The sequence below is a fragment of the Psammomys obesus genome, unplaced genomic scaffold, assembly GCF_907164565.1.
Source record: "Psammomys obesus unplaced genomic scaffold, mPsaObe1.curated_primary_1811, whole genome shotgun sequence".
Taxonomy (NCBI): Eukaryota; Metazoa; Chordata; class Mammalia; order Rodentia; family Muridae; genus Psammomys; species Psammomys obesus.
The window spans coordinates 14,295,376-14,314,447 of record NW_026585742.1 but is presented as its reverse complement, the minus strand read 5'-3'; the positions used below and the strand labels follow the sequence as shown (position 1 = coordinate 14,314,447).

At 44.3% G+C, this 19,072-nt stretch overlaps 1 protein-coding gene across 1 annotated transcript in view; it reads right to left on the bottom strand.

Annotated features, from left to right (window-relative positions):
- B4galt1 (beta-1,4-galactosyltransferase 1) overlaps positions 1-4,428 on the bottom strand; it is a 47,446-nt gene extending 43,018 nt beyond the window's left edge. Inside the window, exon 1 of the mRNA XM_055599165.1 lies at positions 3,820-4,428. Within this exon, the coding sequence (XP_055455140.1) occupies positions 3,820-4,234 (415 nt within the window). The 5' untranslated portion in view covers positions 4,235-4,428. The remainder of the gene's footprint in view (positions 1-3,819) is intronic.
- Positions 4,429-19,072: the final 14,644 nt, after the last annotated feature.

Here is a 19,072-nt window from a genome sequence, read left to right as displayed (position 1 = left end):
TAGAATATACATCTCTGCTCCAGGTAGGTTAGGGTGTGTCTAATAGAACTATTAGATAAAGACAATAGAGTGAGATCTGTGTGTATACCAATAAATTATGGCCTCCAGAGAAAAGCAGCAAGACAAAACTAGCTTAAAGGGCTAGTTGCCCAAACTCAAAGCTGTAAGAGCTGCATCTGAGGGAGGATCTCTGTGCCTCTTCTAAGACCTGGGATGAGACAGCACCCTAAATCAGAGAATGATGGGGCCCCAAGAGTCATCCCAGAATGGGTAGGTCAAGGACAACTCTCCCAAGTTCTCACAGTACAGACTGTTCCAATCAGCCTGCTTGTGTGTGCACACAGGAGTGAAGACAACAGCATGATAAAGAGAAATGCCTGAGAGCCAGGAGCCTAGCAGAGACCTAACAAGTACTTCATCACTTCATCTTCAATCAATGTCACAAGCCATGGCAGGGAAAAGCACCCCCTCCAAAAAAAAAAAAAAAAAAAAAGGCATTCTAATGGGGCCTTGGCTACCTACAGCTCCTGTCTGCTTCTAGAAAAGAATCCTGAACCAATAAGAAGGCACAGCAGGTAAGGGCTTGCCATGAAGCTTGACAGCATGAGTTCCATGACCCCCCACGAGTTGTTCTCTGTGCTCCATTCACACTTACACCACTGGGGTCCACATATATGCGCATTCACAAATAAATAAAAGCAACACACACGTGTGTATACGTGCACACACATATATATCTTCCCTTTGAACAAATGAAGGGTATCTCCTTAAAGCACAGTGGGGTGATAGGGGCCTCTGAGATTTAAGTTGCCCAGAATTCACTGCCCCTTGAAAGATTAGTGATACCTGCTTCAGGCCCCAGCTGAACCAGCCAGCCCTGCTTTCCCAAATCAATCCAGCTTGATATGCTGTCCACTTTCTCCACTGACACCACACCCAAAATGCCTGTACCACAGCCTGCCAAACCGTGTTGAGCTGTGCCAAACATGAGCAGATAAAACATTCTGGAAAAGGATAAACATTCTGGGAAAGAGCCACAAGGCTACAGTTCCTCCTGTCTCAAGCAAATAGCCAGGTAGCCATGAAGGAGAGCCTCATTGCCACAGTCAGTAGAGTGCACAGTGCTCAGTTACCTGGAGGCCTGTCACAGGGCTCAAGAAAAAAAGCCTGAACTAACTAGAGTTTTCTGGGCAAGTTGGAGAGCTCAGATGAGGCCAGCTATAACCCCTGTAGGCCACAGTGGGGTGGGAGAGGATGAGACACAAGGTCAGGGGCTTACACTAGCCCCACAGAAGGGAGGGGTCCCCACCACCACCACTGGTACTGCAAACAATACAGTTTGCCCCAGTCACACATATTGCCAAAGCACAATGCTAACCTAACCCTCAGCCTATCTAAAGTCCATTCAAATATTCTGACAAACCAAAGATAGCTCGAACAGAGACCTATCAGCAGCCTGGTCTGGTCCCTTAACACCTCAAAGTCACCAGCTATCAAATGAAAAAGATCCAAGCATCTGGCTTAGACTGCTGGACACCAGAAACTAGAGAAAGAAACTGCAAGTAGTGAAAAGACCTTGTGCTAACCCCCCAGGGAAGCTTTCTCCCACCACCTCAAAACCACAGCCAAGGACTTTGGCTGACAGACCTGCCCAGCAGAACAGATGGACTTGAGCCCTCCCCCCACCCCACACACAGAGTCCCCAACACTTAAAGCGTTCTTAAGGTTCTTAAGATTCCTCCTGGGCAGGAACTGCCCTCCAAAAGCTACACCTAATCATTCAAATCTAAGGGCTCAATTTAAAAACAAAACAAAAACCTTCTACCCCCATTTCTGGGGTTGTGGGCTCAGCAGCAGCCTAAACATCAGTCTCATGCAAGTCACATGATGGCAGCCAGGCTAGAAAAGGCCCAGGCCTCTGGCTCCACAGTCTAAAATGTTCTCTCTCGGTACAGTCTTTACTTAGCAACGCACATTACCAAAACCAAATGGCGCAGAACTAGTCACCACTCTCCCTCATATTTCAGCAGGAAGACCCTATACTCTGAACAACTATAAATTTGGGTTCCTGGTTTTCTTTGTTGAGACAGGGTCTGATGTATCCCCAGGCTAGCCTCCAATTTACTATAAGGCAAAGGATGTGCTTGAACTTCTGATCCAGCTGTCCCCACCTCTCATGAGCTAGTTTCCAGCATGTACTACCACACTCAGTTTTATGTGGTGCTTTCTGCATGCTAGCCCAGCATGCCTCCAACTGAGCTATGTCCCCGGCCCTGTGGTCTGTAACTTTACTGATTAATTTGTCTTCCCCCCTTCCCCCCCTCCCCCGCATAATGCTCAGGCAACAACCAAAAACAAAAGCAGAAGGCCTAGACACTCTGGTCTGGGGACTCCGTCTCTTCCTCCTCCACAATGTTCACGGCCATGTCCCTAGGGGTCTAAGAAAAAGGCACTTCAAACCCTCCAACTGTATTGCTAATTGTTTGCTGAGTGCCTACCATGTACACAATCTCAATTAGTCCTAAAATAACCTGTGAGGTAAGCACAGACAAGCCCACTATATACACGAGGAGAGAACACTATAATATGATTCAAGTCAGACATTTATCAGTAGGACTAATACTCTACTTCACTTTCCACAAGACTCATAGGACTATTCCTGTTTCCCAGATTAACCAAGTCCAAAGGAATTCAATTTTCTGCTCATGTTTGGCCAATTCCAAGAACTTCCTCCTAAACTTGATATGAAAATATTGAAGTAATTATTGGAGAAATTGAGCAAGCGACCATAGGAAGGCCTGCTCTGCTCTAGCTCTTTGGAACGTGACAGAACTACTGGCATGTTGCCTGGCTGTTTGGGGGGATGGGAGACTCACTCTGAACAACCCTCTAAAGCCAAGCAGTAGAAATGAGCAGCCACCTGGCTGGTAACAGGAGAAACAACCTGTGATCTACAGGTCAAACAGAGGTCTACCCTGAGCAGGCCTCCTCCTACTAGGTCGCAAGCCTGTGAACCTGCCCCTGCCAGGTGAAGGCCAGGGTTCAGATCAGCTGGGCAAGTAATGCAAGTAAAGAGCAACCCCCAGCAATCTGGTTAATTTTAGCCCTTCAGTCCCCTGAGTCCTCTGCCCCTAAAGAGGGCACTGCTCTCTTTGGTTAAGAGGAACCTTTAAGAGGAGGAACTTGGAGTGGGAGACAGGAGGCCCCTTGGCCAGGATCTACAAATAGGAGGAAATCCCACAATTGTAGCAACTTTCTAAAAGTTCATTCTCAATATTTAAACTCTTACAGTGTTTCATTTACTCCTTCAAAACAACTGCCTAAATAGATGTGGTTTATTATCTCCATTTACCAGAAAGAACCCTTAAAGAGAAAGTTAAGTCACTGTTGAAAGGTTGAAAGGGTAGTGGTGAAGGAGGTGGTTTGCTTACAGTGGGTCCCGTCCTCAAACTGTAGAAGTTGCTACCGGTGTTACTACAGGTAGGAACGGCTGGAGGCAGCCTTTCAGTCTAAACTGGCCCCGAACTACCCTAAAGTTACCCCAACTTCAAACCTTCCTGATCTCTGGGCCAGAACAAGGGTGTCTCTAGGGCCTTTTCTGGAGCTGGGGCCAGAAAAGCCTGCGGTCTTCCCAACAGGGCCCCAGCCTCTTGAGACAGCAGCCAAGCTGTCTTGAGTCAGCCCCGAAACTCGTCTTGGGGATTAATCACTCTAATCCAAACCTGGAGGCTGGCAGTCCTGAAAGAGATCTTAGGGTACCGTCCGGGAACCCTGTTGAGGAAATCCGAGGAGTCCGTGTCCTCGGATCCTGGATCTTACCGAGCAGAGGGGACTCCTCAGGGCAAGCGGGCAGCGACAACAGTGCAGTGGTGGTGGGCACTGGGACCGAAGTCAAGTTGCTCTTCAGGCCGGGGCTAGAAGCCGCACCCGGGCTGGAATCAGGACCCGAGCGAGGCTTCGGGGAGACGCCTAAAGGAGGCGGCGGCCGCGCGCCCCGGGGTCGGGGCTCTCCCGAGGGCTGCCTGCTGGCGGCGGTTCCGTTCATGCGGCCCTGCAATGTAGACGGGACTCCCACCAGTTGGGGCAGGCGGCTCAGGTCGCGGCCCGAGAGGTAATAGACAAGGGTGATGCCGAGGTGCAGCGCGCAGACGGCCACGAGCAGGCGGCAGGCCCGCTGCAGGGTCGCGCCAGGCATCGCGGCGCTGCCGCCCAGGAGCGGCTCACGGAACCTCATCTTCCCGCCGAGGCTTTAAGAGGGGGTGGGCTACGGCTGAGAGGACGGCCCGCCCGCAGACCGCCCTCCAGGCGCTACCAGACCGCAGCGATCGAGGGAGGGGCCGAGGAGGGGGTGAGGGAGGCTGGGAGCGCAGCGCCGGCTGCGTCGCGGCGGAAAACCGACACCCCGGGCCGCGGGACTCTGGCTGCTCCGCCGGCAACCACCGGCGCGGATGGGTAAGGGGCGTGGCCTCATCCGTGGGCGTGGCCTCCGCTGGGTTTTTCGGAAGGCGTAAAGAGCGGAACCCGAGGGGGTGGAGCCTGAGGGGCGGGGCCACGACACGCGTCTTCGGACGGGGCGGGACTTAAGGGACAAGGCTTCGGTGGGGGTTGGGGAGCGGGACCTTCAGCCGGACTTTTCTGGCAGCTATGGGAGGGCGGGGCTTGGGGTGCGGGCCTGGAGAGGCAGGCCCTTGGGAAGGTGGGATTCAGGGAGGCAGGGCTCTTGGGAGCTCAGCGTGGCCCACCGCCAGCCGGGCTGCAGCCTGGGCTTGAGCCGGCATCCCACGCCCAGCGGCGCTAGTCTTTTCTTCCTAGCGTTCACCCTGCGGTTTAAGCCCCACCACTTCCTGGCGTACCTCAAGTCTCGGGTGTGGGCCAAGAGGACTGGCTGGTAGCCCTAGGGGTAGTGAGACACTGAAGCGGAGAAAAGTCGTCTAGGAAACCGGCTTCGATGCCCCACGAGGCCAGCGAATGGATTTTCCAAAGATCCTCTTAGCCTGGGTGGGTCTGCCTGCCTGTGAGGGGCTAGTAAGGAGGAGCGGCTTATTGGAAGTCCTGCAAGGGAAGTGATCAAATTGCCTTACTTTCTCCCACTCTGCTGTTTGTCGCATGGGGAATCTCAGGGCTTCTAGTGCATGCCACATGGAGAGGGCTCATGCTTGTGAGGATAGGCCTGGCAGAGAGCTGCGTTAATTCCCAAGCCTACACGCAAAGCAGCACGTTTTACATCCTGCACTAGGCTACAACACAGTTCCCATTCTGCAGAATTCAGGAATCGGAGCGGTCGTACACACCTGTAATCCCAGACTAGGATTGCTTGTAAAATCTCAAAGCTGTGGAACGCTCACTGCACATTCCTTCACTCCCTGTTGAGATGAAAGTGGAGACTGGAAAGCCTAAGAGACTTAAGCACCTGCCTTGATCCCAAGGCCTACCTGTGCTTGAATATGGTGAGAACCCTTGAAGGAGAATGCTAACTAATTCTAGCTACTCCTGTATTCATTTTATTGCCAAACATTTCTGTCTCTAGCCCACATCTCTTCCCTAGCCCCCATCTTCCTGAATCATCTCAACTGAGTGAGTTCTGCCCACAGCATCCTAACACCTACATTCCATTTCTGCCCTTAAGAGAGGCACCATTGTTCTCCCAGTTCCCCAACACCAAAACCTGAAAGCTGTCTTTTCAGGACATTTGTATTTGCTTGATCTGAAATATTCTTCCCTCATTTCATTCAGATTCCTCAAATGTTATCTTTTGGAAAAGTCCATCTTGGACTACCTGTTGCTCTTGCAAAATCTGCTCAACATGCATGAGTTTTGTTTTGTTTTGAGATTAGGGTCTTTTTGCATAGCCCAGTGTGGTCTTAAACTTAGCATCTCCCTGCCTCAGCTTCACAAAGTAGGCCTGCGTTATCGTGACCAGGAATACCTATGAGCATCTGTCTTCCTTCCTTCTTTTTTTTCAGCAGGAGCCCACACTATAACGTAGGCTAGCCTAAGTATCTCCATGAAACCCAGGCTGGCCTTGAACTCTCAGAACAATCCTTCTGCTTCAGTTTCCCAAGTGCCGATATTGTAGGTGTGAGCCACCATACCTGGATTCTAGAAATGGTTGTCTTACTAAAGGAAAAGGAGACTTTTACTGCTAAATTATTGTAGTGCCTAAAGAGTTATCTTCTGAGAGTACGTCAGAGTGAAGTGGGAAGACTGCTTGGGAGTGACCTAGGCTGAGGCATCTTAGTTCCCCATCTGAAAAATAGGCAGAGGAAAATGGAGATGAGTCTTTCTAGGTTCAGATGACAGGAGACAAGATAAAAGAGTGTTAGGACTGCAGATCTATCCCAGGACCTTCTGGGCCAGAAATCCAGGAAAAATAACACCTTCTAATTGTTTGTCTATCCTGAAGACGAAGAACTCACCATGGACTATTTCTATGCCCGGCAGTTTACATTTCTGTTTCACCCCAGCAGATCAGAAGAGCAGAGAACAGTGCCCAGACAGTACACAGGTCTATAACACTCCCATACAGTGTGACAGCAGCTTTCCACAATGGGTTGTTGCCTGGCAGTTCTGATTCCTGTAGTAATATCTAGGCATTAGCACAGTTAGAAATTTCAAAACAGCTTTACAGTGCTTCTCCAAGCTCCTGTGTGCCTTGGTGACTGACTGGTGCTAATGGAGGCTGGGAGCTCATATGGCCCACCTGGGTTGAGTTACCGGGACCTTCATTCCCAAAGTTGAGCCCGTCCCTAAAGGCCTTTCCATGTAATGATGTAATCTGGCAACTTCTTAGATTTCCTCACAAGTGGAGGACACATTCCAGATGCGTCCCAAGACAAACGGAGGAACATTTCCTAAAACTCAACCTTGAAACATCACTTTTTTAAAAAAATTTTATTTATTGTGTTTGGTGGGAGTTGGGTGTGGGAGGAGGTTCACACACATCACAGCAAGTGTTTGAAGTTCAGAGTACAACTTCTAGGAATCCATTCTTCCGCTGTGGGATCTGAGGACTGAACCCAGGTCGTTGGGTTTGCATGAAAAGCACTTTTACCTGCTGAGCTACCTTGTTGGGCCCCAAAGCATCACTTCTTAGAGAATTCTTTTGATTAAAACAAATCTCAGAGTTAAGCATGGTTACACAGGCCTGTAATCCTAGGAGCATTTAAAAGCTGAAAACAAGAGAATCTTGAGTTTGAGGCCAGTCACAGATATACAGTGAAACTGTATCTCAAAAAAAAAAAAAAAAAAAAAAAAAGTAAAGTTAGACATGGTGGCATACACCTGGGAGGTGGGAGCAGGAGGATCATCTTGTTCTAGGCTGGGCTACAGAAGACTCTGCCTCAAAATGAACAAGAAAGTTACTGGGCAGTCTAAATTCAAGAAGAGTTTAGGGGGGGAGACTTCTTGATGACTATAGGAGAAGCAAGAAATTTGCAGGCATCTTTAATGTACCAGTTTTTTCCAGTAGCTACAAATTATTTAGATTTCTTAAATATATATTTCCAAGTTCTTTCCTTTATTCTCTTTCCCCAAAGCTCATTCAAGTACAAAATTTCATCATCTAAACCAGTTCCAGGTACAGGAACCTATGCTCATCTCCCTCTTCCTCTTCCCACTCTTCCTGAGAAATTTAGTCTAGAAGTCTGAATCTAGTCCAGATGGCAGCAACAGGCTGGCAAAGTCCACCCAGGAAGAGAAGGAGGGCCTGGGTAAGGAGGACAGCAGCCTGACATAGTACACCCAAGCAGAGCAAAGGGGGCACTTACAGGGGCTCAGGTATAGCATATGGTAGAAAAGGTTTTATAGCATAGAGCAATTTAAAGCAGGATGTGTAGCCCAAGGGGGGAAAGGACAATGTTGAATATGATAAAATGGTTTTAAAAAGAAACTCTAAAGTGTGTGGATAAGGAGTGTTATTTAAGTCTTTAACTGTATGCCAAAGGAAGGTAAATGCAGAGAAAGAAAACTAAAATGAATCTTCTAATGCTTTATTTGGATATGAGAAATTAATACAGATGCATGAGTTTCCATTTAGAGATATTACTTCTGCATTGCTGGCATTTGAACCCAGAGCCTTCCACACGCTAAGCGAAGGCGCTACCACTGAGCTGCACTTGCCATCCCCTCATGTTAAAGATGGAGAATGAAATTGAAACAAGACACCAGCAAATGTAGGTTGTAAATTGTGCGTGGTGATATTTAAATGTAATCGCAGTGCTCAGGATGTGGAGGCAGGAGGATTCAGAGTTTAAGATTTTGAATTGTTTAGTGAATTTCTGGCCAGACTGGGCTATAAGAGACCCTATCTGAAAAAAAAAAAAATGAAGAAGATTGAATATGAGGCTGAGATGCAGCTCAGTAGATAGAATGCTTGCCTAGTATGCTTGAAGCTCTGGGTTCCATCCTCAGTACCAAATGACCCACACCTATCGTAGCTGAGTAGTGGTGGTGCATGCCTTTAATCCCTGCATTTGGGAGGCAGAGGCAAGTGGATTTTTGTGAGTTTGAGGTCAGCCTGGTCTACAGAGTGAGTTCCAGGACAGCCAAGGATACACAGAGAGACTCTGCCTTGAAAAAACAAAACAAAAAAGGAAAACAGAAAATGATTATGACTGTCTGGAAGCAAAAAATTAACCAAGGCAATTAGTCCATTTAAACCACCAAATCTTAGTTTCTTGAACCCACCCTATAGTGGGACTATTGTACCCACAAACAATATAAATAAAGACACAGAGGCTTATTAATATTTCAAAACTTAGGCCTTTTGTGGGCAGTTTTCCTATTACTCTTAACGTGACAAATCCTGGCACTACATCCCTCCAAGTGGCTAGGTTTACCTGCCTCCATGTCCCTCCACGTCCAATGGCAAATTCTCACCTCTGATTTCTTCTCCCAGAGTCCCCTCTCTGCCTGAAATACCCACCTTCCACTTCCTGCCCAGCTATTGGTTATCAGATCTTTATTACAGCCAATAGGCAAGTGAGGAAGGATAAATATTTACAAACTTTGAGACTCAATGATAGCTCAAACAAATAACGATTCAAAGATTCCTAGTATTTAACTCTCTGCAGGTACAGAATTAGCAACTGAATACACAGAGACACACCTTCCCACACTGCACCCCAACACCTCCTTTTTGAAGTGAAAGTTTCTGGTTTCTTTGAAGACTCAGTTTTGTCATGTGATGTTTTGCTGTAGATTGGCTTGGGAGAGGGCAGGTAATGCTTTGCTCTGGGCTTTCTCATGTGAGGGGTGTGACTTTCGCCAGCTGAGAACATCTGTGGTTGGACTTTGAGGAGAGGATGTATACATAGGCCTATGCACAGTGAGGCTTGGCTGTTTGGCTGGTTCTTTGACACTTGACTTACTCAGACAGAAACATTCCAGAGAACTTCTTGGGGCAATCCAACTGAGTCTTGGGGCTTTTGTTGACTTGTCCTGCTAATTCAGGTTACTCCTTGGTGTTGGCCTTTGGCCTGGATTACTGGTATCCTGACAACTGAGTTAGGTAATCCTCTAAAGACCGGTGACCCTAATCAGCAGGAAGTAATATAAAAAAGGTCTACCGTCCTTTTCCCTACTAATCTCCTATCTAAGGTGGGGGGAGGGTTGGAAGGAAGGTAAAGGTGTTTGAGAACTATAAATAAAGTAGATTTGTTGAAAAATCTAGCATGTCCCTTTTAGTTCAATAAATGGCTTTTTCTCCAACATCAATAAACTATATATAATAACAATTATGAGAAATAACAGGTAAGAATTATATTCACAATGTCCAGTCTTTTTGTATTTGGCAAACTTGGAGAAAGTATTTCACTATCTACCCTTCTCTACTTAAATCACTTTCTATCACTATTAAAGCTTTCAGACCCTCTAACCTTTATAACTTGCATTTATCAGCCTTAAAACACCTTAGATCTTTCAACCTTCATAACTTGTATTTATCAACCTTTAAAACATCTTACATTCTTCACAACTTAAGATTTTATGTCTTTATAAATGTACATCTCTTTTGTGATTTTTCATTTTGTATCTGATAACAAGGAAAATGAAGACTATAACTATCTAGCCTTCAGCCCCATCAGAGACCTGAGAAGGATAAATTTTACCTGAGTAAACAGGAAGTTCAGAGCAAACAGCTTCCAAAATGGTAGAAATGACAGAGACTGTTGGCTACGTGAACAGTCATCCAAGGTGCTTCTGTATCTGTGGTGGCATCTATCTTCAGCTGCCAGGCTCAGAATATCTGACAGACTTCTGTGAAGCAAGAATTTTAAAGGACTGTCCTATCTTGTCTCAGCAAAGTCGGGCAGTTGACTTCCCAGTGTCCTGCTTGTCCACAGTTTGGACAGCATGCTGTCAGCAGTGAAGGTAAGGGCAGGTTTTTTTTTTTTTTTTTTTTTTTTTTTTTTTTTTTGGCTAGCCTTGCTACGTTTGAAGCCAGCTCCATTTGGAGGTTCTTCAGTGCCCATCATCTTTTTTGAGGTAGTTTGGGGTGCTGCCAGGAGCTGATGTGTCTCTCTGTCACAAAAAGCCTTTTGTTATGAAAACATCTTAAATGCCATGTTCTGAAGATCTTTGAAGTGTTTGAGGACCACGTATCTATCGAAAGTATATGTAAATAGACAAATGTTACTTACTTCTAGTTTTTTACTTTCTGTTTAACTTTGGAAAGATAGACAGGAGGCTAAATAAAGCTTATTTCTGTAATTAACTAAACTAATACCTAACATGACTACAACTATTATTATTTATAGGTGACTAACTATTAACTTGCATTGTAATTATCCTAAATAGGTCAAGAACTAGAATGTTATATTTTGAATGAGTTGTGTATAAACAGTACCTTAAACAAGAGTTGAATCAAAATAGAGCAAATTATAACCAGAGACACACCTTCACACAGCGCACCCCATCACCACCCTACAATAAAAGGACTAAGTGTTATAGGAGAAAAGCCTAATTCCCTGATAAGCCAGAAAAATCACATAACACTGACTCACACCTGTAATCCCAGCACTTGGGAAGACAAAGGTAGGTGGTATCTCTATAAGTTCAAGGCCAGCCTGGTCTATAAAAGTGAAGCTAGGACAGCCAAGGTTACATAGAAAAACCCTGTCTTGATAAAACCAAAAAAAAAAAAAAAAGAAAGAAAGAAAGAAAAAAAAAGAGGCTGAAAATAGGCCAGATAGTCAAAGATGAAGATATATAAAAGGATTCAAAAGTTAGTTCAAAGGGTTCCAGATGGCCAAGTACAGAACAATGTAAGCATGAAGTTAAATAGTGACAGGAAAAGCTTCTGCTCAGTTGAATGGAATTCATAAGTTCATAATCACGTGAATAAACATATGGAATCTGATAAAGAACACATATAATTTCAAAGTACTCCTCTATCAAATGTCAATAATTTCTAAGGGAAACAGAGCAGCCTAAATGGCTAGCTATTTTATAAAATGACCACTTCCTAGAGGCTTTCAAAATGTCAATATCATGACAGTGAAGGAAAAACTGGAAAACTGTTCCCATTCTAGTTGAAGAAAAATAAAGAGGAACGACACTAAATGCAACTTGTGACTCTTAGATGAATCCTCTACTAAAGTACAGTATCGAGATGCAAAGTGAAATTGAGCAGGAACTAAGGGTAGACTTGATAGTCATGTGTCAATGTTAATTTTCTGATTTTTATATATCACATATATAGTTATATATAATAAATAATACATAACATGTCAATATATTGTTACATTAAGGTTATATTGCGGATTTGGGGGTAAAGGTGGGTTAATCATTTTCCTCATTGGTGTAGCCACTAATAAGTTGCCTATGCTTCAAGAAATAACACCCACACCCACAAAACAACAACAAATATATGAAAATAGGAAAGTAGAAGGGAGCAGAAGAGGTTCAGTGGGAGTGGGAGGAGCATGAGCAGTGAAATGAGTAAAATACATTATACACATGTGTGAAATTGTGCAGAATTTTAATTTCTTAAAAAGGATTTGGGGGTAATATGGAATCATATCAAACTTACTCTCAAGCAGTTCACAACATTATTTGTATTTATATTGCAACTCTTCTGTAACTTATCTTTCTGCCACATCTTCCATATAATGGAAAACAGACAATAGGCAAATCACAGTTGAAACTCCCATTTAGAAAGAAGTTATTTAGAAGCACACAACAGCCATTAGTAAATCTGAAAACCAATCATGTTCCTTTGGACAACCCCCTGGGCTCTGCTCTAGGGGCAATGAGTCTGTCCGTGGCTCTCACCTATCTCCTTTCTGTTCATAGCCGAACTCTTGGCTCAGAAAGTAGTTACTCTCTGAGTCGTTCCTCCTCCTCCTCCTCCTCCTCCTCCTCCTCCTCCTCCTCCTCCTCCTCCTCCTCCTCCTCCTCCTCCTCTTCTTCTTCTTCTTCTTCTTTTGTTTTGTTCTCCAAGAAATAGTCTGTGTTTTTATCCAACAATTTGTTGATAATGATTTCCAGGGTGCCCAATGTCATCTTTTCATTTGGAACCATCTTTGCTTATTCCTTGGTGTGCATGCATGCATGGTGTATGTGTGTGTCTTGGGGGTATGTGGTTTTCCATGAATTTTATTGAACTTCCTTCATTAGATCGAAACCAAAGCTTCAAATCCCAAGAGAAAGTATTCCCTCCTTTAGGGTGGGTTGTGTGTCAGAGAGCTGAAGGACAAAATATGTAAATTTTTTGTTTTTGAGTCTTACTTTGTTTTTTTTAATAGAATTTCAAGTATCCAGTGCTGGCTTGGAACTTGCTAGATAGTTAAAGATGGACTTGGGCTTCTTATCCCTCTTGCTTCTCCCTCCCAAGCACTGAGATTATGGGTTTACACCACCATAGCTGATGGTTTGTTTGCTTGAGGTTTATTTTTATCTTTCTATTTGTGACTTTGTACATAAGCTATGTGTGTGCAGATACCTGAAGAGGTCAGAAGAGAGTATTGCATTCCTGGCTGGGAGCTTTCTGACAAGTGCTGGGAGCTGAACTTGGATCCTCTGGAAGAGCAACAAGGGCTCTAGTCCCCACCAGACTGGGTTTTAGGTAGTAGTATTGGAGCTTAAACCAGGACATTGTGCATGCACTGTACCAACTGAGCTACAACTCCAGCCTCCCTTAAAATGGCTTTTGGGAGCAGGGGCTAAAGCAATGGAGGAGTAATTTAGAGCACTTGTTCTTACAGAGGACCCCTGTGCAATTCCCAGCACCAGCATGGTGGGTCACAAGCATCTGTAACTCCAGTTCCAGGGGCTCTGATTTCCTCTTCTGACCTCCACAGAAACAAGGCATATACATGGTGTGCAGACATACATGCAGGTAAAACCCATATACATAAAATCAACAAATGAGCTTCTGTCCTCTCCAGATCGTACTGTTTCCCACTTCTTTCCTAAGATTCCCCGCACTCTGCCCAAAGGTGGCCCATAAGTCTCAGTATCTATATTGATAGTCTGCAGGGCAGAGCCTTTCAGAGGCCCTCTGTTTCAGGCTCCTGACTTGTTCCCTCTTTTCTCCTTCTTCTGATGTTCATCCTCTTTGCCTTTCTGGATAGGAATTGAGCATTTTAGCAAGAGTCCTCCCTCTTGATTAGTTTCTTTAGGTGTACAGATTTTAGTAGGTTTATCGTATACTATATGTCTATATGAGTGAGTATATACCGTGTGCATCTTTCTGCTTCTGGGATAGCTCACTCAGGATGATCCTTTCCAGATCCCACTATTTACCTGCAAATTTCATTTCTTTAATTTTTAAAAAACAAAATTCTTTTTTGGCTTTTGGAGACAGGGTCTTGTTATTAGCTTGGGCTGTCTATGAATTCTTTTTTAATTTTTTTTAATACACCATGTCCACTAAGATTTATTGCAGGCATGTAAGGCTTAGTCAGTATCTGAAAATCAATTATATCATCCTCTCCTTTCAACAAACCAAGAGAGAAAAAAATCTATCTTAATATCTATTTATAATAATATGTGAAACATAAAATGTAATTCAGTGTAGCCAAATAGATTTTGTTTTGTTCTTTTTTTTTTTTTTTTTTAGTTTTTGAGATTGTAATTTTATTACAACATTTCCCCCTTCCATTTCCCCCCTCCAAACCCTCCCATATACCCCTTCATACTCTCAAATTCATGGTCTCTTTTCTCATTAATTGTGTATATAAATTCTTGATTTGCCTGCCTTAACTTCCCTAGAGATTGTTGCCACATCTTACTCTGCCATGTGTGTGTGTATATATATATACCTCTAAATACTGTCCTGGCTGGGCCCTCTTTACTTCCTCTAAATTTTGCCAAACCATTAGTTTTTTCTTCTTGTTGTCAAGACTGTAATAAGCTAAAAACATAGATGAACACGTTCTTTTGTGTCATTGTACAATGTCAAAGTTACTGAATAACAGTAAATTTACAAGGTTTAGAAGTTTGGTTTTGCTTTGGTTTTTTGAGATAGGGTTTCTCTGTGTATCTTTGGCTGTCCTGAACTCTTTTGTAGAACAGACTGGCCTTGAACTCACAGAGATCAGTCTGCTTCTGCCTCCTGAGTGCTGGGATCACAGGTGTACACCACCAGGCCTGGCTAGATTCAAAAGTTTGGATGACAATAAGTTGTCATAAAATCCACCTTTCTAATCTTAGTTACTAATATCAACTCTCTTGTCACCTATACATATATATATATATATAGCTCTATACATATATATAGCCTCTTTTTACATATGTGATCAAGAGGTTTCAGAAGTGGGCTCAGCAGTTGATATTGATAAGATAATGATCCCAGACTAGTGCTGGGAGAAACTGCTAGAATCCAGTTTGAGAGTGAAAACTGCAGAGTTTAGCTTTGAGGTGAAAGGCCAAATAGAACTGAGTCCAGAGCAGAAAATGGCAGGTCTGATCAGGTCCAGACAGACAAACAGGCAGGCCAGCAGACATGTTGTTCAGTAGACTGTTAAACAATGGGGGACTGAGTGGAGTCAGGGAGTCAGATATCAGGTGACAGACTGGTGCAGGACCAAGCCATTGTGCTTAGTGCTCATCACTGGGTAGAGTCCAGGAAAGGGAGTTGTCTATACCCTTTCTTTGAACATGTGAGCCCCATAAATTCTTGGGTCTAGTTTACCCAGTATGATTTTAATAGGCCATATGGCTCCCTTTCTATTCTGGATGGCAGGTACCTGGCAGTTTCTAGGCCCACTGAGTGGCTGCACTCAACCTCTTCCCTCAAAATGGAAAGACAGCTGCTTGTAAAGTAGAGTCTCCTAGAGTGATGCATAGCCAAAAACAGACAAAACAAACTGACCAATCACTGTTATATCCAATATGCTGTAACCCAGAGTAGAGCATAGCCTGATTCTTTACTGTACTTCTGTTGCCTGCTAACAGGAGTCAGATGGAACTCAGAATATTGTCAAGGCTGTGAAAGCCATCCACACACTGGCTAAGGCATGTTCTCAGTGTGTGATTTAGGTGAATAACCACTAGTAACAGTGCTCACTGGGCTTTGATCATCCTCAAGGCTCCAGGACTTGGCAAATTTCTGGGTCCCAGTGTCAAATGTCACCTTTAGGTGACATTTCAGCTGCAATTTCTGTGTCCCTTATGTACTAGAGAGCTTGGAGATTAGGTCCCAGGCACGGAGCCTGGCCCATGACCTATTTTTGTAAATGTTAATGCATTAGAACTCACCTGTGTACTTCTGTTTGTGTCTTGTCTGTGGTGACTTTCAGGCTAGAACTGCAGAACTGAGGAGCTGTGTCAGAGACTATATGCCTCTGAGGTCAAAAATACTGCTTTATCCCATCTTTCACAGAAAAAAAGTTTGCCAACCTTTATTTATTGCTATATAAAACAAAACCAAACAAAGAAAAATTCTGACCCCCCACCCACACCCCGAATACTTTTGGCTTCGAATTCTCTATTTGAACCTGAGACCGGCTTCAAAACCCTTGATCTTCCTGCCTCAATCCCATAAGTGCTGCCACCATAAATGGCTCAAAAGCGAGTGTCTTTCTTTCTTTTCCTTTGTTTCTTTCAAGACAGCATTTCTCTGCAGGGCCTCACTCTGTCTATCAGGCTGACCTCGTACCCAGAGAACCTCCTGCCTCTGCCTCATGAGTGCTGAGATTAAAGGTATGCACCACCACACCTGGCTCCAAAAGTGAGTTTCTTAAAACAATAGCACTGTACATTTCTTATGAGTCTGTGCATTAACTAGGTTTTTTTTTTTAATGTTTTATATAGTGTTTTCTGGAGTTAGGGAGTGTGTTGAAGGTCCAAATTGCCTCATTTGCATAGCTGAAAACTGGTGATGGTTGGCAGCTGGTAGCTCAATGAGAGCTATTAGCCTGATGTCTTTTTGCTGCCGTCATTGCCCCTGCCCTCACCTATGTAGGTCTCCACATGGCTGCTTGCCCTTCTTTACAGAATGGCAGCTAGGAGCCTGGAGAGATGGCTCCGTGGGTAAAGTGCTTCCTGTACAGCTGTGATGACCTAAGTTCAGATGCCCAGTACCCATATAAAAGCCAGTTATGGGTGTGCATGTAACCCCAGCACTGAGGAGGTGGAGACAGGTGGATTCCAGGGTCTTGCTGGCCAGGACCATCTAACCAATTGATGAGCTTCAGGTTCGGTGAGAGACCCTGTCTCAAACAAAATGTGGAGAACAGTCTCTCTCTCTCTCTCTCTCTCTCTCTCTCTCTCTCTCTCTCTCTCTCTCACACACACACACACACACACAGCACCCAAAAATGGCAGCTGGGTTCTAAGAAGGACCGTTGGGATAGGAGAGTGCAGGCCTAGTATGGTGGGGGCCCTGCAGTATTTGGTTTACAGTTTTGAGACTCCAACCTAGAACCTCTTACATGCTCTCTACAATGGAGGTGAATCCTCAGCTTTAATACCTTATACTAAAAACATTCACTTCTTTTTTTAAATAGCAACAACGAAAGCAGGGTCCTATTATGTAAGCCAGGCTCTGCCGCAAATTTATTCCCTTGTTTTTGTTTTATTTATTTTTCTTTGTGGGATTTGGTTTGTTTTTTTTTTTTGTTTTGTTTTTCATTGTTTGTTTGATTGCTTTTTTTTTTTTTTAGACATGGTTTCTCTGTGTAGCCTTGGTTCTCCTCGAACTCACTACGTCCAGTCTGGACTCAGAGATCTGCCTGCCTCTGCCTCCTGCGTGCTTGGATTAAAGGTATATGTCACCACCACCATCCAGCTTGGCTTGTTTTTTTGAGACAGGGTCTTACACTGTAGCCTAGGTTAGCCTACACTCACTATGTAGAATAAACTTTTTCCTCGGCTTACAGTATGCTTGGATTACAGGCCAATATACTTGGATAATATTTACCTTAAAAAAAATGCAGCTGGGCATGGTGGCACACAGCTTTCGTTCAGCACTCAGGCAGGCAGAGGTAGGTGGATTGCTGTGAGTTCGAGACCAGCCTGGTCTAGAAAGCGAGTCCAGGACAGCCAGGGCTATACAGACAAACCCTGCTTCAAAAAAAAAAATTTTTTTTTTTTTTATTTAACAGGAGCACTCATATATAAGTCAGAGGATAACTCATGGGAGTCAGTTTTCTTTTCCATCATGTTGGTCCTAGGAATCAAACCCAGATTTTCAGGCTTGATAGCAATTACCTTTATCTACTGAGACATATTGCCAGCCTATAGTCACTTCTTGGTGTTCATGTTAGACTGAAAGTTGAGATGAAAGGCAGAATCCTGGTATACTAGAAACACTCCTGTAAGTTGACTCCTGTGCCACAGGGCTTTTGACAGCATCATGGTCTGGCCTGCCACAGCTGCCACTGAGAATGAATACTCAGCATTGCTCCTTCAGGACTCATTCTGCTGTACCGCCTGCTTGGTGGCATCACCTCCTAAGAGTGCAAGTCCAGTCACATGCTTGGACCATTTTGTCAGACACAAAACAGTCTTCTCCTTTCTGCTGCCATGGTAGAATGTGGGCATTGCAGCCTTTCTGTACTGTGTACACTGGAATATTCTTCCAAGTAAAAAGTGGATTACACGCTGGCAGACGAATACAGTGACAAAGGGTTACTAAAGTTATTTAGTATCTCTCTCTTTCTTTTTCTTTCTCTCAAGTCATTTAGCATCTCTCTCTCTCTCTCTCTCTCTCTCTCTTTCTCTTTGAGACAAGGTGTAGCCCTAGCTTCCTGGAGCTTGTTCTGTAGACCAGGCTGGCCTCAAACTCAGAGATCTGCCTCCTGAATGCTAGGATTAAAAGTGTATGCCACTATGCAGGCCTAAGCAATCTCTTGAGTCCCATCTCAGTGGGGTTTTTTGAGGTAAGGTCTCATATAGCCCAAGCTATGTAACAATGCTGGCCTTGAACTCTTGATTCTCCTGCCTTTGCCCTCCCAAGTTCTGGGATTGCAGGCATTTACCACCATGCCCACTTTTCCTCTTTATTATAGTATTACCCACTTCTATTTTATCTATAAGACCACTATGCCAGAGATTAAGAGTCCTGCCAGTTTGCAAACAGATGAACACATAGACATTTGTGGTCTGTCAGTTCAGGGACCTCTAAAATAGGAAATGTGATTATGTTTTCCCTGGCTTATTCTGAAAACTCTTCAATTCCTTTATGTCTTTGGAACTTACTTACATATAAGAATATAGTTTACAGAATCACTTTTTTCTTCCTAAGATACTGCAGGTCCAGAGTGTCCCCAAAAGATCCATTTGTGAAACATCTTAGGCCCTAGCTCAGTGCTCCTGGGGGACTGTAAGAGCTTTAGAAGGCAGTACTAAGATGTCTCCAGGTAATTGGAAGTGACCCTTGAAGATTTATGGACCCCTGAGCCCTTCACTATTCTCTTTTCACTCCTGGCGTAGGTTTGTTTCATTATGTACTCCCATGACTTGCCACAAACCTAAAGGAACAGTTCCAGTCAGTTATGGACTGAGAGCTGGGCATGAAAGTTTACACCTGTAATCTCTGCTGGTGGAGGATCAGTTCACTGGCCTCCTCAGCTCTATAGTGAATCTAAAGCCAGCTTAGTTAGTCTTCATGAGACCTCGTCTCAACAAA